Below are 23,011 nucleotides of genomic sequence, written 5' to 3'. Positions count from 1 at the left end.
ATTAAACTGTATAAATGTTGAAAAACCTAGTACCTGTATGACTCCATGGACTGAAATAAGTCTTTTCCCCAATTCTTTTAGAACTCATCAAATTGAAGCTGCTCCAACCAGCGCTGCAGTTGAAGGATTTAAAGCAAATCTTGTCTTTAAGGAGATTGAGAAGAAGCTTGAAGAGGTAAGTAATATTTATCTAAAATACTACCAGGAGGAACCAGAGGCTAGAGGAGGTGCATATAGATTTCAGGTGCTGCATGAAGTGGTACAGTTGAAAATTTATATCATATTGTCAAGTATTGAGTGTATTTTTGATATCTGAGTATCTATTACAGTTTCCTTGTAATTCTGGTAAAAGTGCATTTCAGAGATGTATAAATCTCCCAATTTGAGTTACATAAAGAACTGTAGTAAATTGCTATTAAGATCGTAACTCTTTCTCCAGCCTCTCTTTGTCAGGAAGATAATAATTATGGATAGAGTTTATATGTAAAGGGATTATAATTTATTTTGGCTTAATTTTATTCTGGGTTAAAATATTTTACATAAAACTATTCAAAAGAGTACTTAAAGTGAACCTTTAAAGCTACCTAATAGCAAAACTCTCAAAAAGAAATCTTTTATGCTTGAATTTTTCAAAGTAGTTTTAAATTTGTTTTTTGTTGTTGTAAAAATGATGCTGATTTTTAAAAAAAAATAAAAATTTTAATTTTAGTTTACTAAAATGTTAACAATGGTTGGCATTCTTTCAGACATCTCTTTGTATATATGAACATACAGTTTTTATATAACTAGGATCATACAATACATGTTGAGTTTTTAAAACTATACTATATATGCAGATTTATTTTTATGTATAATAATTAGTTCTTGATAGATAATAATCATACTAAGGTAACCTAACTGTAATTCTTTCTCCAAAAAGAAAGTTACTTTCTTCAGGCGAAATAAAATATTTACTTAATTGTTTCAAACATAAAGGCACTTGAGATTTTATTATTGACTAGTGGCCTGGTGCACAGATTCATGCACATTGAAAGGAAATTAATTAGAAGAAATATTTTAATACTAGAGGCCCGGTGCAATCACCGGTGGGGTCCCTCGGTCTGTCCTGTAGGGATTGGGCTGAAACCGGCTCTCCAACATCCCCAAGGGGTCCCGGATTGTGAGAGGGCGCAGGCCAGGCTGAGGGACCCCACCAGTGCACGATCGGTGCAGGGGAGGGACTGGGGGAAGGCTCCATGCTGTATCTGGCCCATCTTGCCCAGTCCCGATTGGCCGGACCCCAGCAGCAAGCTAACCTTCCGGTCAGAGCATCTGCCCCCTGGTGGTCAGTGTGCGTCATAATGACTGGTCAAATGGTCAGACACTTATCATATTAGGCTTTTATTATATAGGATTGCTATTCACCCTTTCTCTATAATAGAAGTGTCAACCAAATTCACGATTGACAATGACAGATTGAAACACACATGTGCGATTGGTGCCAGCGAGAGCTTTATATGTATCGTGCATGTGCGAGTCAACGTTTATTTTTAAATTGCCAGTGTACGTCATGTGTACTGGTAGGTCGGACGGTCAGACGGACGTATGGTTGGACGCTCGCAAGATACAGTTACAGCCAGAGTCACACAATTCCAATTGCATTTCTACTAAGCTGATCAAAGTGGGCTGAAATAAAGAAAATGATTCAAAACATTTGAGCTATGTATTTCACTCATGTTAAAGCCAGTGTGGATGACAAACATTTTGCTTATCTCATAACTCTCTTATTATAGGACAAAGGACTTCTTAACATCTAAGGTGATTGCATTGTGTATGTATGTGTGAGGGGGAGAAACAGCTAATGTGACGAATGTGTCTTGACAAAGCACCCGGCATTTCTAGGATTTCCATAATGCTCAATACCCTTTCTGAGGATGAGAGGGCCAGTGCTGACAGTTCTGGGCAGGCAGGCAATGGTCCACTTGTCCCACCACCATCTTGTGGGAATACACCTGCGTGAGATTACCTTTTATTTTATAACCTGCTGTTTCCTCTTGACAGTATGTTTTATGCCATAAATATAAATCTTTACCATCAGTTTTTAAATTATTTTTATTTTTTTTTCCAACACCATTTATTCCTTCTTCCACCTTCAACTATGCTCCTTCCTTCCTCCCCAACAGTCACCACAGTGTTGTTCATGTCCAGGCTCAATACTCCATCCTCTCCCCCAAAAAACCCGCCCACCAGAGCTGCTTGCCTGCTCTCTGTCTATGAGTCTATCTCTCTTTTCTTTGTTAGTCCAGTTTGTTCATTAAATTCCACCATATGAGTGAAATCATATGGTACTTGTCTTTCTCTGACTTACCATCAGTTTTTAAAAAATATATATTTATTGATTTTTACAGAGAGGAAAGGAGAGGGATAGAGAGTTAGAAACATAAATGAGAGAGAAACATCGATTAGCTGCCTCCTACACACCTACTGGGAACATGCCCACAACCAAGGTACATGCCCTTGACCGGAATCGAACTTGGGACCTTTCAATCCACAGGCCGATGCTCTATCCACTGAGCCAACCCGGTTAGGGCTTACCATCAGTTTTAATGACCACATAGTACATGTTTGAATGTATGTACCATAATCTAACCAGCCTCCAGGATGGATGTCAGGTTGTATTTAAATTTTGTAAGTAAAACATTGGTTTAATAAATTTCCTTTTGCACTCATCGTTAAGTACTTAATGCCATGATTACCTTAGCATAAATAATTAAAGGGGGAAATCGCAGGTAGTTGGATATGTGTGTTTTGCATTTTGACACTTATTGCCAAATTATACAACAAAAAGGATACTAATTTACAAGTTTAATAATAATTCATGAGAGTGACTTTTCTTTTTCTTCAGATCTTCTCCAGTACTAAGTTGGCTGTTTTTTTAAAAAATTTTTTTGCTAATCTAGCAGGAAAAAAAAATCTCATTTTTAAAAATTTCTTTCAAATGTCCACTAAAATAAAATTGGGCTCTAAAGGGCTCTGCTTGAAAAATTTTTTTTCATGCCACTAACAGAGTAACCCGTAGTATAGTTGCTCCTGCCAAGTTGTTCTTTTTTTTTTTTTTTTTTACTTTATTCTATTTAAAAATACCAAATAAAAATAATTAGTTTAGAGAGTATCTGGTATGGCTAGATGTCAACCACTGGATACTTCATTGTTGGGATTAACAAAGCAGGGCTGTTTTTATTTCACGTCCTCTTTTAGCTTTGCAAATGTGTGCTTCTTGCTCCCTTTTTAATTCTTTTCTCTTCCTTCCATAACTTCACTTGCATGGACCTTGTCCCCTTGTTTCTTTTCTCCTTCCCACGATTGTCAGTTTCCTAAATGTTTGCAAGGCTAGAAAGTGAAAGAAAGTCTTGGAATCTTTTGTCAATTCATGCATTTTCTGCCTTAGCAAAGGAAACCCGGCAAGATATTTTATTTCCACTTTTGTCTTTGTTAGCAATACCCAGTTGCCCTTCTTTGAATTCTGTTAATTTTTTGTTCTGATTATGTTTACGACAGGACCTACTCCTTGACCCTTTACCTACTCGGAAAGAAGTACTTTTCTTTACAAGGAAGCACTTAGAACTTTGTTAGTATTAATGGTCTCCGGTGTTGCAACAAGTGTGTATTTGCTTTCCCCTTTTAACTCTCTCCCTCCCTCTTCAGTTGAAATGTTTTATTGACCAAAGGATGTAAGACGATCAGATGGTTCTGAAAATTAATCTACATCTGTTTTAAGGAGGTGGGAGGAATTTCTCTCCAAGTGTATAGGTAGAATTTCTAAATGTTTGCTGATGTTATCCTGCTCTAACTTGTTGGTGTCTGTCATAGCTCTCTCTATTCTGGAGGCATTGTGCAAGCAGATGGCTTGGTTGCACCTAGAAATAGCCATTTAGGAGACGCTGGCCCCAAAGAAAGCTTGACTCTTGGATGGCCCAACACACCAGCACTATTGAGCCACTCTTCTAGATTGTCTCCACAGAACCTTGAGGGATAAAGTATTTCAAGGAATGTGGGAAGACTTTGAACTTTCTTTTAATTCCTTTATGGTGACAAACGGCTTTCATAGTCTAAATAAAGTTTGGAAGTATTGATGTAGTCTACTTTGCAGTATGGTATAGTCAAATGGAGAGAGCATTGAATTTGGTGTTAAACCAACCTAAGATTGAGTTCTGGTTGTTCTACTTACTAACCTGACCCCGAGGGAACATAGAGTTTAGTGGGAAGAGAGACATGGAAAAATTTCACAGGAAAAAAATAACTGCTTTAGCAAGAGACCTGGTGTATATGCAAAGGGCTATCAAAGTATCCAGCAGACACAGGAAAGCCTTCCCAGAATAGTGAGCATGTGAGCTGAGACTTGAATTGGTGAGATTGGGGTAGGAATGGAGAACAGGAGGAGGTGAGTGACCCAGGAAAAGGCATGAGCAAGGGCATGGGGATACCTATGTTCCTGGAATTTAAAATGATCAGTATTCTTAGAACATGAAGCCTGAGGGACATTAAAAAGTATCTGAAAATAATAGATGAATATCCTTCAGATTATGAAGAATCTTGAACAATATGTAAAGACACACTTCATTCCATACTCTGGGGGCGAGGGGGATTTAAAAAATCCAAACTTGAAAGTGTTCGGTGGATTGTGTAAGGATTAGATGGATTGTTAGATGAATTACTTGGCGGCTGGATAGAGAATAGTCTGAAGGATTTTTAATCTTTATGAGACTCAATTCTTTTTTCCTGCTCAATGAGCTAATACTAGTACTTGTCCAGCTACTTACAGGGTTTTATGAAGATTAAAGAAAAAAGTATATAAATCATTTAAAAACTTTATAGCCCTCTAAAGATTATTATTATTGTTAATATTTTTTCCCAAAGTTAACTTAAAATAATTTGAGTGAGACCTTTTAAGGGAGGCCAAAATAAGAGAATTTCTCTTTCACTTAAAAAAACTCGGACAGTCATTTTGGTTTCCTGATATAAGGGAAGTATTGGTAGTTGATTTCAGGACACCACATGTAAAAACTGCCTCCATGACTGTTGAGATAAATAGGCCTAGACTAAATATTTTTAGAATAGCTTCTTTGGAGTCCTAAGAACTATGGTTGAGTCTAGATAGGTTCAAGTGTGTTATCTATGTAGAAGAAAAAGATTGACACACCCACGAGGATAGCTAAAATAAAAAAAGACGGATAAAAATGTTGCTGAGGATGTGGAGAAGTTGAAACCTTCATTCTTTGCCAGTAGGCTTGTAACATGGTGCAGCCACTTTAGAAAAAGTGTGGTTGCTCCTAAAGAAGTTAGACATCTTCTTATGAGCCAGCAGTTTCACTTCTAAGTACATATATACCTACGAGAAATTAGAGCCTATGTCCATACAAGAACTTTTACACTACTTCTCCTTTTTAGCTAGATTGCTGATAGTAATAGCAGCACAGGAGAAACAGCCATCAGCTGATGAACCACTAAACAAAATGTGCTGCATCCATACAATGGGTTATTACTGAGCCACAGGAAAGAAGGAATTACTGTTGCATGTTTCAGCCTGGATGGACCTTAGAAACATAATGCTGAGTGAAAGAAGCCAGTCACAAACGACCATATACTGCATGATTCCATTTGTGTGGAATGTCCTGAATAAGCAAATCCACAGAGCAGAAGTAGATTAGTGGTTGCCAAGGACTCGCAGGAGGGAAGAATCAGCGTGGAGGGGTGATGCTAATGGGTATGGGTTTCTTTTTGAGGTGATGAGAACATTCTAAAATTAGATAGTGGTGTTGGTTGTACAACTCTGAATATGAAAATACCACTGAATTATACTTTAAAAGGGTAAATTTTATGGTATGTAAATGGTATCTTGATAAAGCTGTTATAAAAACAAACAACCCCCCCCCCCCAAAAAACAAAAAAACAAAAAAAAACACAACAAGAAGGAATAACTTAGATCAGGCTCTCTGCATGCATAGAAATAGAGGTTAGCATCTGATGTTAGCTTATGTAAATTCCTCAGGGATAATAATTATTTGAGTACTTCAGGCATTTATCACAGTGTCTGAACATAGTAAACACTTAAATCTTTGTTAAAAGAATGAAATGATACCAAAAGGAAGAATCTTAGAAGTAAGTTATTATAGGGATATAAGGATAAAATAAAGAAGGTGGGAAATAAAAACTATTAGAAATGACAAGAGAACTAAAAAAGTAGCCAGTTTCAAAATAAATAAAGATTAATATATTTTCTATACATTTGTTGTAACCCAGTCATAAAATATAATGGAAAATATCTATACTTATAAAAGGGTAATATGCTAATTAGACCAAACATCTTTTGGACATCCTTCCAGAAAAAGCCACGGTGGCGGGGGCTGAGGCAGAGGCAATTAGGGGCAACCAGGCTGGCCAGGGAGGGCAGTTAGGGGAGACCAGGCCAGCAGGGGATGGCAGTTAGGGGAGACAAGGCAGGCAGATAGGTGAGCGGTTAGGAGCCAGCGGTCCCAGATTATGAGAGGGATGTCCCCCCGCCCCCAGAGTATGGAATGAAGTGTGTCTTTACATATTGTTCAAGTTTAGGCAGTCGGACATCCCCCAAGGAGTCCCAGAATGAAGTTGCAGACTGGGCTGAGGTACTGCCCCCCGCCCCGTGTACAAATTTTGGGCACCGGGTTTCTAGTATTAGTAATAAGAGCAATATGAAATACTTAAGAATCTACCTGGCAAGAAATGTACAAAAGCCAATGTGAGGAAGAAAAAGGCAAAATATTGCCAAGGGGCATCAAAGAACACTTGAAGATATACCATGGATGGAAGGACTTAATATTGTAAAAATGCTACTTCTCCCCTAAACATATCTGTATATTTTATGTAATCCCATCTAAATTTAACAGTGTTATCAGGGCAGGAGTGGGGGTAGGGTAGAATTAACTAAATGATTAAAATGTATATCTAAGAGGAGGAAAAAGTCCAAAACAAATGCAAAAATAGCCAAGAATATTTGGAAGAGAGTAATTGTGATGGGGATTTACTATGCTAAAGAGTAAAGTATATTATAAAGCCATAATAGTGGCACAGAAATAGCAGACAGATCATAGAGGAAAATAACAAAAAGAAAATGCTAACATTTATTGAGCAGCTACTCTGTGCTTTATAGGTATTTACAAAATTTAAATTTCATACAACTCTGAGTTATATAACGCTACTGTAATTATCTTCATTTCACATCTAAAACTGAGATTCAGAGAGGTTTAGTAACTTGCTCAGGGTAATGTAAGTATGTGGTAGAGCAGGAATTTTTTTTTTTTTTTATAAGTGACTAGAAAATTGGCTTAGATTGGGTAGTTCATAGAATGTCTCTCTGGAAAAGTGACATTTGAGCTGAGGCCTGAATGATAAGGAGACAACAATGTAAACATCTGCTGGAAAGGTGTCCCAGACAGTGGGAACAACTTTGAAATGAGAGAGCTTGGAGGGTTTGAGGAATAGGAAGGAGGCGAATCAGTTAGAACACTTTCAGTGCTGCAAATTCGAAATGGCACAAAAAGGACTTTTATTACCTCACATAAAGAAGCTTGGGGGTAGAAAGGGTAGCATTTTAAATAGAGCAAATCAACATCACCTAGGGCAGCTATTTCCAACCTTTCTCATCTCATGATGCACATAAACTAATTACTAAAATTCTGCAGCACACCAAAATATATATTATATTTTTTGCTGATCTGACAAAAAACACACAAAACACATGTATAATTTTGTTTGTTTTTTAAAAAATATATATTTTATTGATTTTTTACAGAGAGGAAGGGAGAGGGATAGAGAGTTAGAAACATTGATGAGAGAGAAACATCGATCAGCTGCCTCCTGCACACCCCCTACCAGGGATGTGCCCGAAACCAAGGTACACGCCCTTGACCAGAATCGAACCTGAGACCTTTCAGTCCGCAGGCTGATGCTCTATCCACTAAGCCAAACCGGTTAGGGCCACATGTATAATTTTGATTCATCACACCAGATGGCTATTGTTGGTTGGCTGTTGTCATCTTTTAATTTGACAATCTAAGGGAAGAGAAGTTAGTGCCCCTCACTGTTGGCAATGAAAACAGCACCAGTTATTACTGGCGATTGGACCTCAGTTCAGCAGTTCTGGCTTAGAGAAGAATTCAGAGCCAAGACTCAAATTTATAAGAGAAAGTTAGTTTTGACAGTCACAGAGGTAGAAGCAGTGAGCTATAGAAGAAATGGGCTCAGGAAACAAGTTACAGAGGCAAAAAGAGGGGCCCTGAGAACTTGGGAGAAAGAGAGAGGCAAGGAAAATGTGAGTGGGTAAGGCACAGATTGTGTGTGTGTGTGTGTGTGTGTGTGTGTGTGTGTGTGTGTGTGTGAAAGAGAGAGAGAGAGGGAGAGAGAAGAAGAAGGGGTGGGGGAGGGAGGGAGGGAGGGGGAGAGAGAGAGAGAGAGAGAGAGGTAGAGCAGGAATTTAAACCTATGCTGATTCCAGATGCAGTGTTCTTAATTAGCGAAGATTAATTCTTGCAACTTAAGCTATGTAAAAATATTTAGGTAAACAAATGTTACTCACAGCATTGTTATAAGAGCCAGAAGTTAGGCCCTAGCCAGTTTGGCTCAATGAGTAGAGCATCAGCCTGTGGACTGAAGGATCCTGGGTTCGATTCCGGCAAAGGGCACATGCCTGGGTTGCGGGCTCTATCCCCAGTGTGGGGTGTGCAGGAGGCAGCCAATCAATGATTCTCTCTCATCATTGATGTTTCTATCTATCTCTCCCTCTCCCTTCCTCTCTGAAGTCAATAAAAATATATTAAAAAAAAAAAAAAAAAGAGCCAGAAGTTAGAACTAATCTAAACATCAAGCAATAGAGTATTGGTTAAATATAATACACTTCTACAATTAAATACTATATGTGGTATTTAAAGTTATGTAGAAGAATATTAAATGATATAGTAATGGGGATAATGGTATTAAATAGAAAAGTGGATTATAAAACACTTCATATAATATGATCCCATATGCTAAAATATTTTCTCTGAGTGATGAAATTACAAATTATTTGTATTTTCTTTTTTGCTTATTGATATTTTCTAATTTTTCCACAATAAAATGTGTTTTCTCTCTGAAGAAAAATAATTGTAATAAAATGATTATTTTATGATTTTATTTTTAAGGTGTGTGAGGTGGTTATTCCTTCACCTGCTAGTTGGCATGGCTGTTCCTCTGTGTTTCCCTCTGGTCCCCTGTGTTTCCCTTTATCCCAATGTCTTGTCATAATCACCATAGTGTATTATCACTTAGTCCTCTAACTCCTATATTCTTGGTGCCCAGAATAACGTCTGGTGCCAATCATTGTTTCAATCAGTAAATATTGCAGTATGGGAAGACGAAATAGCGTGGGGATGAAGGGGAGAGATTGGAACCAAACTACAGAGATATGTATCTGAGATTATTTTTTCAGCTTCGTTCTTCATGATCTAAAAGTAAGATGGTATATTATTTGCATAATTCTTTATACTAATTTAGAAAATGAGTTGACCAAAGGAAAAAAAAAAAAACAACTTTGATCTCAGAACCATGTATCTTTAATTGTGGGAAACAAACAAAAATGTATGTAAAAGAATTTAACTGCAAAAGAGAGAGAGAGAGAGAGAGAGAGAGAGAGAGAGAGAGAGAGAGAGAGAGAGGATTCATACATTAATAGAGATGCCAGAGTGAATCTTTCAGAAGTTATTGAGACAAGTGAAGGCTGTTTCAGTAGAGAATGCTGTCCTGCCCTGCCTCCCCCCTCCTCCTTTTCCTTTCACCAGTTGTATCCAGAAAGCCATTTTTAATGAAAGGCTTGGCAGATGAGGGAGTTGTTGCCTGGTTGCTTTTCAGACTTTTCTGGGTAAAAGATCTTAAGGGAGCTTGGGGACTGCCCCTGCTGGCCCAGCTACTCACGTCATGTATCTATTTAAACATTTAATTTGACTGGGGGAAAAGCCAGAGAGAGAAATGAGCTTAATATAACTCCTAATGTTATTCTTCTTTCCAGGAAGGGGAACAGTTTGTGAAGAAAATCGGCGGTATTTTTGCCTTCAAGGTGAAGGATGGCCCTGGGGGTAAAGAAGCCACCTGGGTGGTGGATGTGAAGAATGGCAAGGGATCAGTGCTTCCTAACTCAGGTCAGTGCAGGAATGACTTCCTTTACGGGAACACGTCAAGTTCACAAAGGAAAATGGAAGTCTGCTTTGGTGTTCCCCAAAATGGGCTGGCGTTAGGACCTTGTTAAACTAGTGAATCCTTGGGAATCACAGCTGCCTCCTTCCAAAGATTGGGAAACTCTGTCACAGAGTCGCCAATCTTAGGCTTTGGAATTAGACAAACTTGGGTTCGGGTCTAGTCTTGCCACTCACAGATTTTGACTTGGAATAAATTATTTGACTTCTTTGAGCCTCAGTTTTCTGATCTGTACCTGGGAATAATAAGTGGTACCTATCTCACAGGTTTGATGGGAGGATTAAGAGAATATCTCCTAAGTAATCTGTAAAGTACATGGTCCAGTGTATGGCTACGTGGCTTGAAAAACCTGTCTATACTCACTATCTCCACTTCCTCTCATCCCAGTCTTTCTTTTTTTATTTACTGTCAACCATTTATTCCATAGCTTTCCATTTCTTTCATCCCAGTCTTTCTTGAACCCACTCTAGTCAGCTTTTGTCTTCATCACTATCCCACAGTTATTCTTGTCAAGGTGACTGGTGACCACCATGTTGCTAAATTCCCAGCCCTCATCATACTCTCCTTCTTCCAGGCTCTCCTCTTACCTACTGGCTACTCCTTCTTGGCCTCTCTTCCTGTTTTCCCCTCATCTCCAAATTTCTAAACATTGGAGTGCTGCAAGGCTCAGTTCTATCTACTGGGGATCTCATTTAGTCTCATTCTTTTAAAACTATCTCTACACTGATGATTCCCAGATATCATCAGCATGGACTCAGCCACTGAACTTCAAGGTGTGTATCCAGTTGCTTAATTGACAAGTTTACTGTGGATATTTAATAGGTATCCCAAAACCAACATGTAGAAAAATGAACTCCTGATCTTCCTCCCACTCCCTTTTAATTATGTACTGTCTTCCCCATCTCGATAAATTATTGCTCTGTCTTACCCGTTCCTCAGTCCAAAAACCTTGAGGCCATCATTGGCTCCTCTTTTTCTCAGACTCCGCAGTCTACTCCATCAGCAAGTTCTGTCCTCCTCTACCACTGCCACCTTGGCCTAAGCTTTCATCACTTTTTTGCCTGGTCTCCCTGTTTCTAACCTTGTCCCTGCAGATTTCTTCTCCACACACCAGCTTCAATGATCATTTAAAAACTTAAGTCAGATTGTGACCCTCCTCTGCTCAGAATCGTGCAGTGGCACCACATGACCTGGCCCAGCTTTCTCTGTCTTACTACACTCACCCTCACTTGCTCCAGTCACACTGGCCTCCTTGCTGTCACTTGAACATGGGGTCCCACATCAGGGGCTTTCTACTTTGTCCCCTCTGCCTGGAATTGTCTTCTCTCAGATGCCCTCATGGCATGTTCCCTCATTTCCTTTGGATCTTTATCCAAATGTCACCTTCTCAGGAAGACTTTCCCTAACCACACTTTTAAAATCACACCCCTATTACCATTCTTTATTTTCCTTGATGGTTCTTGTCACAATCTGATATACCATATAGTATTTTACTTACTATATTGACTTGCTTACTGCTCATCCTCCCCCCATTTGAATTGCCTATAATAGTACCTGACACATGGTAGACCTTCAGTAAAATAAATAATTTAAAAATGGACAGCAGAATGAATAAATGATGCTTAGTAAGCATTCAGTAAGTGGTAGCTGTATTGTGTGTTAGGTTTCTCTTGTTGGAGAGAGCCATTATAAGAAATATGATGGATGAGAACCAGCTTTTTGGAGGGTTTAAAATACCATGCTTTGAACTTTGAAAGTGATTTGACGAATAATCAAGCAATTGGGAATCTGAAAAAGCTTTTTTAAAATAGAGAAGTGAAAGTCAGAGCTGTGTTTTAGAGGATCGAGCTAGTGCAATAGACTAGATGAACTGGGAAGGGAGAAATCAGAGGAGAGAGAGCCAACTAGGAGGATGCATGTTGCCACTGTCTGTGAGCAGAAAGGGTCGCCTGAGTGTGGGCAGTGAGAAAACGGGATGCTGTTACAGGCCCACTGCCAAGGATATTGGGGTGAAGTTGATGGGACCCTGAAGCTGTGTAGGAGAAGGAGGCCTCTCAAAGATGGTAGAGTTCATTCCTGAACAGTTTTGAGGGTGCTCCTGGAGGACAGGCTGACAGCAGGAGCGCAGGTAGGAGGAAGGTTAGCCTTAGCAAGGAGGGATGGCTCCTCCTTTCTCTGAGGGTAGATAAATATTCGGGGGCATTTTGAAATAGATAGGAAGTTGGCAGAGCTTCTGGAATAGAGTTTAGAGCTTGGAGACAGTAGAAAATGTTAAGAGCAATGCTATATGTACTGTTAAATAAGGAGTCAACTAAAGATTAACTGAAGGAAAAGCGGAGCAGTAGTAAGACCATCCATCTGGTGTGGAAAGGATGGCATTGTTGTGAAAAGTTCCTGAATTATATGTGCAGTCTTTTTTCTCACAATGAGTGGACAAAAAATGACTATATGTTTGACTTCTGTGAGCTGCTTCATATAGATTCTACCTTTTAGAAATAAAAAGAATTTTTGGGAAATAGTGCTTTTTTTTTTTTTAATGACTGAAGAGTTATAGATACTATAGGATTATATTCTGATATGCCCAGGCAGATGTTAAGGTGATTTAATTTTTTCTGTTTTGTTATTGGTGTTTGTTTGTCATGAGAAATAATATGCTTATGGAAAGCTATTGCATAATTTCAGGAAAACCTTGTTCCCTGCATAAGGACTCTGGCAGTGAGCTCTCCCTTCATTAGGTACCCATCCCAGACCTAAAGGGATTTTACCCTGGAGCAAGGTAATTTCTGCTGAAACTGACAATGTTGGCAGCCAGGAGTGGTGCTGAAACATGGACTTACTCCGTAAAAGCCACCACTGGAAATTGCCAGCTCCTTTTACATCAGCCAACAAGTGCCCGTTTGTTAGAGATCAGCTACGTTAAAGCATTAATAACCTGTCCTAGTTTGAACTGGCATCTTAGAGAATTGCTAGTACGTTTGGCATGCACATAGTGTTGAGGGATTTACTTACCGTTAACAAAGAATTACTTAAATGTATTTCACTTGCTTATTTTCTAAGAGTTTGGTAATGATTATACTTTAGACTTTGTGCATTTTCCATAATTTATTTTCCTGCCTATGTGCCCATGAATTCTGCTCCTCTTCTCCTTTGAAGCAACTCACATAGCATATCTTTAGGAAACCAACTTTGATTAATCTGACATGACACATTATTCTTTCATTCCTTTAGTCTGCCCTCTCAGCACTTACTTGAGTTGTCAGTTCTTCCCTTTTGTGGGGAACATGATATAGAAAGCCTCAGCCTCTCCCATCCCCAAGGTACAGTAGAAAGAGCGTAGCCTTTAGAGACACCCAAACCTGGGTTCAAACCTTGGCTCTGTCATTTATTAGGTGTATATCTTACCTGAGTCCAATTGCCTCATCTAGAAAATGGTAAGAATAATTTCTATTTATGGAACTGTTGTGAGGATTAGATGAGATAAGGTACATAAAGCACAGTAGCTTAGTAAGTGCTCAGTAAATCATTGCTTCCTTCCCAACCCAGATATTAAACATTAATTTTGATCGAACTCATTAGACTTCTCTAAGACTCTGTGGGGAACTGAGAATGCATGGGATCCATCAGATGCTGATGATTTGATGAAGTTCCCAATTAAAACTGAGCTGGTGAATGGGTTTGTAGCCTTCTAATAACAAGAGGGAGCCATAAAGCCTAAGAGATAGGAATATGGGCTTCAGCTGCAGGAATCTGCTTTCACACCTAGCCCAGCTGCTTATAACTTGAGCAAGTCATTTGACCTCTCTGACCCTCATAGAGTTGTAATGATCAACTGAGTTATGTACATGAAATGCTTGGCATAGCAAGAGCTCAGTAAATGCTGATACTACATCAGCAGCAATAGCAGCAGCAGCAGACTTCACTTCCTAAAGCCACCTTTCACTGACTAAGAGTCCTGTCTTGGAATATTACCATAGGATCAAGTCCAACTATCTCAGTTTGCTAGCTTTTCCCCTCCCTTCTCTTTGATGTTATATAGCTACAAGAGAATTGGATTTTCAAGATTGTCAATTCTTTCATTTTCAAGGCTTCATACCTTTTCCCAGTAATAAGGGAAACTTTTGTAGAGGCAGAGATGGAATGGCTATTGAATCTCATTCTTGTTCGGGGCTATCTCTGAGTTGTAAGATAAATAATAAAAACTTTTTATTTTCAATCTTATTTTAGTTATTTAATAATATAGGCATGGTATAATTTAACAGTTTATCCCTGTCTTCATCTGTTCAGGCTGCTATAACTAACATACCCACAGACTGGGTGGCTTATAAACAACAGAAATTTGTTTCCCACAGTTCTGGAGGCTGGCAGTACAAGGTCAAGGTGCCTAGTCATGTTTGGTGAGGGCCCTCTTCCCGGTTCATACCAGCGCCCTCTGGCTGTGGGCTCACATGGTGAAGGGGGTTTGGGGTCTCTTTGAAGTCTTCTTTATAAGGTACTAATCCCACCCATTAGGGCTCCACCCTCATAACCCCAAAGTCCCTGCCTGCTAATAGCAGCGGGCATTAGGATTCCTACCATAGGAGTTTTGGAGTGGGGGGTGCCCCACAAACATTTAGAATATAGCAACCCCTATCTCTGTTATTAAGGCATAGATTGTATGATTAGTTTGGGGCCATAATTTGATAGTAATTTGAATTCTAAATTATTTATTCTACAAATTTATTGATTGCCTTTTATGTATTAAGTACTCTTCATGGGCCTAGAATTGTAGCAGTGAACAAACTGATAAGGGCTCTGCCCTCACGAAGTTTCATTCTAGTGGACAAGTATAGACAGAAAACACATATCAAAATACATAAGGTAGTTTCAGATAAGTGCAATGAAGAGAAATAAAACAATTGTGAGACAGAAAGTGACTTGGTTTCTAGGAGAGGCCAACTTTAATTTGAGGAGGAGTACTATTGTTATATTGATTGCCTAAAATACTGCCGATAAGTTTGATTTCTTGGGGAATTTTTCCTTTTGTACCTGAAACCTCTCATTTGTCTAAGGTAGACCTGGCTGATTTACCAAAGAGATATTAGAGCCTTTTTTCATGAAACCTTGATGATATTAAAATTAATATTTTTAAAACTTTGTATGATATAAGTAATATTTACTCAGTATAAAAAAAATCAGAAAAGATAGAGAAAATGAAAAAATTACTCTCCTGTAATTCCATCATCTACTTTGGGAGTTGAAAAGCTGTGGCCTATGGGCCAAGTCCAACCTGAAATATACAACTTGATAAATGTTAACAAATGAATGTATGTCCCAGATCAAGATGCAGAATGTTGCCAGCATCCAGAAACCTCCCTCACAGCTCCTTCCATCACAACCCACTCCCAAAAGGAGCCACTCTCCCTCATTCTATCACTGTAGATTGATTTCATTTATTTTGGAAATTCGTAAGGCCCCAAAATGGAAGCATTGCCAAGATACATCAACCATGGAATGAATAAGTAAATTCTGGTGCATTCACATAGTAAAAATGAACTATTGCTATATGCACAAATAATTTAGAATTCAAAATATTATCAAATTATGGCCCAATATTAATGAATTTTACAATGCTGAGCGAAAGAAGCCAGACCTAAAAGAGTAAATATTGTGTGGTTCCATTTAAAATATTTATTACAAATAAAAACTCTAACATGTTTACTAGTTTATAGGAAACTAGGAAAAATCTAAGAGATGAAACCATCAACGATATTTTAGCAGAAAACCATTTTCTGCATTTAGTATTCTTGAGAATGTCAGTACACTATCCATTAAAAATCCTCAAAAAAAAAAAAAAAACCTCACAAAAAACTTAGCATATTTAGATGCTTTTAGAATACCTCTTGAACAAATGATTGTTTACACTATACCATCGTTTACTTAGTCAATTCTCTCTTGTTAAATGTTGAGGTTGCTTGTGACTTATGCCACATTTTACCAGGCTGCCACGAAGTGCCCATTTCCCCACACTGCTCTGGTCTGGATGTGATTCTGTTGCAGTCAGTGGCCTTTTGACTAAAATGTGTACATAAAATTGAACCCTCCTTTTTTCTCTTCCCTTCTCCTAAATATCCGTTTTAGATAAGAAGGCTGACTGCACAATCACAATGGCTGACTCGGACTTGCTGGCTTTAATGACGGGTAAAATGAATCCTCAGTCGGTAAGTCTAATGGCACTTATATCCTTCCAGTAGGTGGGTCTTTTAGCCCATTCCACTTTATCTCTTGCTTCAATATCATGAAGTGCAAAGTGGTCACACTCACAAAACTCAGTGTTCACTTAACAAACGACAAACGTGTGGAACAGACTACATGCCAGACACTGTCCCGTGTGCTGGGAATGCCCAGATGAATAAGAAATAGTACCCATGCTCAGGGCATCCACAGTTTGGTATAAGACAGATCTGCAAAAGAGTAAGTGCAGCCAAATATCATCAGAGGTGCCATGCCAGGTTTGTGGTCAGGGAGGGTGGGGGAAGGAGCAGCCTTGATTGACTTCCTGGTCTGTCCGAGAAAGGCTCACAGGAAGTGACAAGTGAGCTGAGTCCTCGGGGTTCAGAAGTGAGCGGTGCACACATGGAGAACAGGAGCAATCCAGGTGGAAGGAGGAAGAGGTGTGAACAAAGGAGTGACCTTTTACATTTTGTATCTTTGCCTAATCGGTCCTTCCCTTGTCTCTCAAATTAAGCTCAGACATTATCTCCAAAGACCTCCTTCCAAGTTGTTGGGGTAGCCAGTTCCTCTTCTGTTCCACTTCCTGGGCTGCTAGCTTAGCACTTGCCACATTATATGAGGTTTTTGGTGTTTTTTGAAAAATATATATTTTTATTGATTTCAGAGAGGAAGGGAGAGGGAGAGAGAGATAGAAACATCAATGATGAGAGAGACTCTTTGATCAGCTGCCTCCTTCATGCCCCCTACTGGGGATTGAGCCCACAACCCAGGCATGTGCCCTTGACTGGAATTAAACCCGGGTCCCTTCATTCTGCAGGTTGACGCTCTATCCACTGAGCCAAACCAGCTAGGGTTATATGAGTCAATGTGCCTCCTTTCCCCATTAGATTGTGCTTATCTTAAAGGAACAAACCCCATCTTATCTTCTTGTCTCCAGAATTTAGCCTGACCTTTTATGTGTTGTATAGATTTCCCTGACCCCCGAATCGTCCAGGATCATCTTGTATTCTTTAGTTGCTAATGGTGAATAGAGCATTGTACACAGAGCTTTCCATTAGCCATCTATCTATATAAAAGCCTAGCCCTTACTGGTTTGGCTCAGTGGATGTAGCATCGGCCTGTGGACTGAAGGGTCCCAGGTTCGATTCCCGTCAGGGGCATGTGCCTTGGTTGCGGGCACATCCCCAGTGGCGGGTGTGCAGGAGGCAGCTGATTGATGTTTCTCTCTCATTGATGTTTCTGGCTCTCTATCCCTCTCCCTTACTCCCTCTGAAAAATCAATAAAATATATTTAAAATAAAATAAAATAAAATAAAAGCCTAAGTGACCATTGCAACTGAACAGATGACCGAACAGGCTGCGCGGGGCGACCAGACCAGCAGTGGGGGCAGTGAGGGGCAACCAAACAACTGAACAGCAGGCTGCGTGGGGCGACCAGGCTGTCAGGGGGGTAGTTGGGGGGCAACCAGGCCAGTGGGGGGCGGGGGCAGTTGGGGGCGATCAGGCTGGTAGGCAGAGGCTGTTAGGGGTGATCAGGCTGGCAGGGGGGGCAATTAGGGGTGATCAGGCAGGCAGGCAGGTGAGCGGTTAGGAACCAGCGGTCCAGGATTATGAGAGGGATGTCCTAGATTGGAGAGGGTGCAGGCTGGGCTGAGGGGACCCTTCCCCACCCACCCCTGTGCACAAATTTCATGCACTGGGCCTCTAGTAGATAATAAAAAGGAAACTCAGAGGTTTCTTTCCATTGTAACCTTTTTTTGTTGTTGCCTCAGCCTGATTTGTTTTAGGTCTTCTTCCTATGGTCCCCTCGTAATTATAAAAATTGGATAAAACAACTAAATCTGACTCCCGCTTGTATTCCTTTTTAAAATGTTTTTTTTTCTAAGCAACTAAGCATGTTTCAGTTAATGCGTCGACAAAGGAGAGACGTACATTTGTGATGTTTCAACTGAATAGACACCATTGGCACTGACATTTCCACCCACTGAGCCTGCTCCAAAAATCTGGACAGAACAGAGGCCACCAGTATAGGAGCTGGCTGTCACCCTCCTTCCCACCCACTGCTCCTCATTCCACTGTGCACTCACTCCATGCACTTCCTTGGCAGGCTGATCAGACTTCACACACCAGCAACTCTGAGCTCACTCCGTTTATCTGTTTACTACCCATTTTGGAGAGTGAAGTGTCAGCTTGTTTTTCTTGAGCACCTGTTAGCACCCAAAGGAATTAAAGATAAAAAACGACAGGCCTTTCTATTAATGTGCTAATGGCCTTCCCTTGTGCTCCGTAGGGGATTTGACTGGAAACCATTAGCTGCAGTGGAAATTACAGTTTCAGTGTTTGGCTACAGTTGAAACAGAGCAGTGTGCTCTCCAGCGGCAAGCACGTATGAAGAACACCTAGGGCCAGATTAAAATGATTCTTATGTTTGGATTCCCTGAAGGGAGAAGATTCATGTGTTCTCTATAATAACTAGCAAATAAAAAGTAATTTTCTCTTTTAATTTCAAAAAGGGAAAGATGGTGAGTTTCTCTTCTAGGTACCACTGGTTCGTATTTTTAAAGGACATATGTTAAATATATTGTGTTCTGAGACACCTGACCTTTAAGTCATCAGACAGAAAGCTAAGTGCCATATAGGAAGGAAATATTTAGTTTGTCCAGACAGAGGAGGGGGGAAAGAAGAAATTACTCACCATTACTAGAAGGTGTAGAAAAAGCAGGGCTCTCTGCATTCCCCTGGGTGAGGCAGAAGAGCTCCTACCTTCTTAAAGTACTTGTTAAAAAGCTAAGACTACCAGGAACTTTTTTCATCTAGCCCCGTGGTGGGCAAACTGTGGCTTGCGAGCCACATGCGGCTCTTTGGCCCCTTGAGTGTGGCTCTTCCACAAAATACCACGGCCTGGGCGAGTCTATTTTGAAGAAGTGGTGTTAGAAGAAATTTAAGTTTAAAAAATTTGGCTCTCAAAAGAAATTTCAATCGTTGTACTGTTGATATTTGGCTCTGTTGACGAATGAGTTTGACGACCACTGGCCTAGCCCTATTTTAAGAACCCAGTGAAAAGACTGAGATCATAGCAGGGAAATCAGGCTGTGTTCCCGATTTTGCAATTTCTCCCAAGTTTTCCCGGGATTTTGTTACATGATAAATTCAGCAAGCATCATGTGATCTAATCCCAAGCAGTTGTTAAATGGAACAAATTGTGGCTCTGCATTACGGATTGGTTTGATTCTTCTTATTGAGCCAAAGATTAACACAAGCTCCTCAGTCTCAGCAGGCTGCCGGCCTCCCTCCGTAGGGATAAGGCCTTTATCATGAAGACCAAAAAGGGGGGAAAAATTGGTGACATTTCATCCATATCATATTCCAGGAGTTTCTGAGTGTATTAAGCATGTGCTTTTTCCTCTCAGCAGACTTCTGAAATTTTCAGGTCATATTCCTTATCCACATGTAATTCTCTAGACAAAGCCAATCTAGTGTGAACCCATCTAGCCTGGTGTTTGAAAAAGGCAGGTAAAAACGGACTCAATTTCTAAGAGAAGATACTTGGGAAAGCTGTGCCTTTTGACTGCGTTAAATAAAGCATGGCTTTTATAGTTCCTTCCTGTTGAAGAATCTGGTTTTAAATCTATTCCAGGAAGCTGAGTTTCATGTTTTGAAGAGAGTATGAGACCTGATAAATAAGTGATCTCAGGGCTGGCTAGTCTAGAAATACCAGCAATTTCAAAGCAAATAACACTAAGTAATAACTTTTCTTCTTACTCACAGGCCTTCTTTCAAGGCAAATTGAAAATCGCTGGCAACATGGGTCTGGCTATGAAGTTACAGAATCTTCAGCTTCAGCCGGGCAAAGCTAAGCTGTGAAGAACTTCCTGTGCCTACCTTGGAAAATCAAGATGAGACTTACAGATATATATCCATGTATTTCACTGTCAGAACTTAGACTGAAATCAAGCATTGGCAAATAGCATGAGATTTGTTTTTAAGTGGGTGTGACCAGTCCTGTTTTTCCTAAGCTCTGGGTGAATAGAGCCTGATGGTATACTACTGCTTTGCTGAATTGCATACAACTGTGCATTACAAAGTTAATATGGTAATTATGGTTTTGGGTAAAATTGAGTTCCAGAATAAAATTAGGAACAGCAAAATCCAAAAACCATGTAAACAAAAGCTCTCATTTTGCTTATGAAGTATATTTGAGGATTATTCTGCTGAAGATTCAATTTAAGTTTTCCTTGGGAGAACTAGGAGAGAAACAAAATACCAGAAGCTGGCCAGAAATTAGTGTTGTGCACTTAATGACCTTGATCTGTTTTCCATTAATAGTTTTTAAAATTCTGTGCTGGGATTAAAACAATTAAAATTTTTGCATTTTGTGCCATCAGAATGGTATTTTCTTCCCAGATCTAAATAAAAGAAATATCAGAGCTTGCAGGGGAATTTTATAGCTGAACACAGGCCTATTTTTAAAATAAAAATATTTTTAAATTAGTTTCCTTCTTGAGAAATCAGTGTTAAATTATTTTAATAAAATTTGCTTTGATATGCACAGTTTAAAAATTATCTAATTTTAAGTTTATAAAGTTCAATCCTATTATAATTTTTCTTTTCATATGTTTAGTTGAATAATTACCCACATTTATCTTTCTTCCTAGTTTTTCTAATACTAATGTTATTTCTTATAATTCAGTAAGATAGGAGGTAAAATAATGGAAGAATGTTTAATAGAAAATTAAAATTGCTCCTCCTGATCTCCTTTGTTTTTATTGTGTTTGTCCTTTTTGTTCAGGGTTGTCTAAGTGAAGGAGATGAAGAGAGAGAAACACTGAGGGATTTCCAATCTGTGTCATCTAGATGCTGCCCCCTGGTTACTTAGACACCATCAGCAGTTCTTCATGAGGGAGCCTTGGGTTGTCGGAGCACTGGACTAGGAGCCAGGACTCTTGCTTCTCTCAGGCACTTAAGTACCTGCCTCCTTGGCCTGCTTGCTCAGCTGTTAAAAGAGGGGATTTAAGTAGGAAGTCTGTGAGGTTTCTGATGCTCTGATCATCCTGTGAGTCTGTTCAGAGCCCAGAACACTGTTGGGGAGTTATTCAGGCTCCACCTTTCTGTTGTTAACACGTGACTTCGCCCGAAGATGGTCAGAGGCAAAAAGCCAATTTAAGTTTTAGATGCTTGTTGGAGCCTGTGCTGATCAGGACTGTGGATCAGATCCCCTTAGAACTTTTAGCTTTTCTGTGATCAAGCAGAAGAGCTTTGGGTGATGGGGCAAGATGGCAAATTAAGCCAATATAAACTTATCTCAAGTCCCATAAAATGCATTCAGAACACAGACCTACTTCCTAATCATAGTAGCTTCTGACTCTGAGATGACTTTAAGAAAAGTTTCCACAAAAATATCTGATTTATATGTAGTTTGGATTTACTACATTATTCTGCCTTCACTTATCCCTGATAACAAGTGATACCTGAAATAGGCTTTAGGATGAGCCTGAAAAAACCAAACCAAAAACCGGTTCTTGTAGTAGAAATGTATTCACATAAAAGTGCAATTTATATGTATAATAGAGAAATATTTAGTAATTAAAACGGCTGCTGTTATTGGTTTTTCTACTTGAGTAGGTTGAGCCTCAGTTGCCTGACTTATAATGATATTAATATCGACTTCCCAGGATTATTGGGAACCTAGAGAGATAACATATGTAAAGTACCTAATAGTGTTAGGTGCATCATAGTCATTCTTAGTTCCCTCACTGTATTGTGATATGTGATATGTGATATGACGTCTGTAGTAGTTTCTGATGTCCCACTTTTTGAGTCTTTGTTTTATTCATTCACTTATTGAACAAATATTTATCAAATGCTTACCTTATATAGGGTGCTATGTGGAGGGTACAGTGCTAGGTACTGGAGATAGTGGTGAGTTCCTCCCCTCACAGTACTTACAGTCTTAGTGGGAGAGACAGTCAATCTAAGAGATGAATAATAATTACAGACTGTGGTGAGCTGTGCAGGAAATTGCTGGGATGGAGAATCCCAGTGAGGGGTCTCCTTTGATAAAGTGGTAAGGGAGACATTTCTGAAGAGGTAATATTTAAGCTGAGATCTAAAGGTTGCGGAGTGAACCATACAAAGAACATTGCATGAAAGGGTAGAAAGAGAAGTCGAATTGGCAGGACATATACTGTTCCAAAATTTGGCATGTTCCAAAAATTGCAAGGAGGCCCATGTGAGTGGAATATAGTGAATGGGAAGGACAGGCCCAAGATGAGGTTGGATAGGCACATAGGAGCTGGTTGTATTGGAATCTGTTCATATGGTAAGGAGTTTGTATGTCATTCTTAGTGCAGTTGGGAGCTGTTGAAGGTGGAGCTTCATGTATGTTTATTTCTCACTCATGCTGCATATCCACTTTGCCATCATATCCTAAGTGAAGAATCCGGCTAATGGAGTAGCTGCTCTCTGGAGCATTGTGACCATCATGTCAGGGGAAGAGAAAAAGGTCAAGTATACATTGGCTCTTAAAGTTTCCACCCAGATGTGATCCAAATCACTCTTGCTC

The 23,011-nt window shown here is 39.5% G+C and overlaps 1 protein-coding gene across 2 annotated transcripts in view; it reads left to right on the top strand.

Annotated features, from left to right (window-relative positions):
* The window catches only part of SCP2 (sterol carrier protein 2), a 109,203-nt gene extending 88,003 nt beyond the window's left edge, over positions 1-21,200 (top strand). Inside the window, exons 13-16 of one of the 2 annotated variants that reach the window (XM_054720882.1) lie at positions 82-175; positions 10,055-10,184; positions 16,357-16,436; positions 20,218-21,200. In XM_054720882.1, the coding sequence (XP_054576857.1) occupies positions 82-175; positions 10,055-10,184; positions 16,357-16,436; positions 20,218-20,313 (400 nt within the window). In that variant the 3' untranslated portion in view covers positions 20,314-21,200. The remainder of the gene's footprint in view (positions 1-81; positions 176-10,054; positions 10,185-16,356; positions 16,437-20,217) is intronic. The other variant, XM_054720883.1, reaches the window with a different exon arrangement.
* Positions 21,201-23,011: the final 1,811 nt, after the last annotated feature.

This window comes from Eptesicus fuscus, chromosome 9 (assembly GCF_027574615.1).
Source record: "Eptesicus fuscus isolate TK198812 chromosome 9, DD_ASM_mEF_20220401, whole genome shotgun sequence".
NCBI classification, from domain to species: domain Eukaryota; kingdom Metazoa; phylum Chordata; class Mammalia; order Chiroptera; family Vespertilionidae; genus Eptesicus; species Eptesicus fuscus.
Note: the sequence above shows the minus strand (reverse complement) of the source record. Positions and strands in the feature narration are given on the sequence as shown.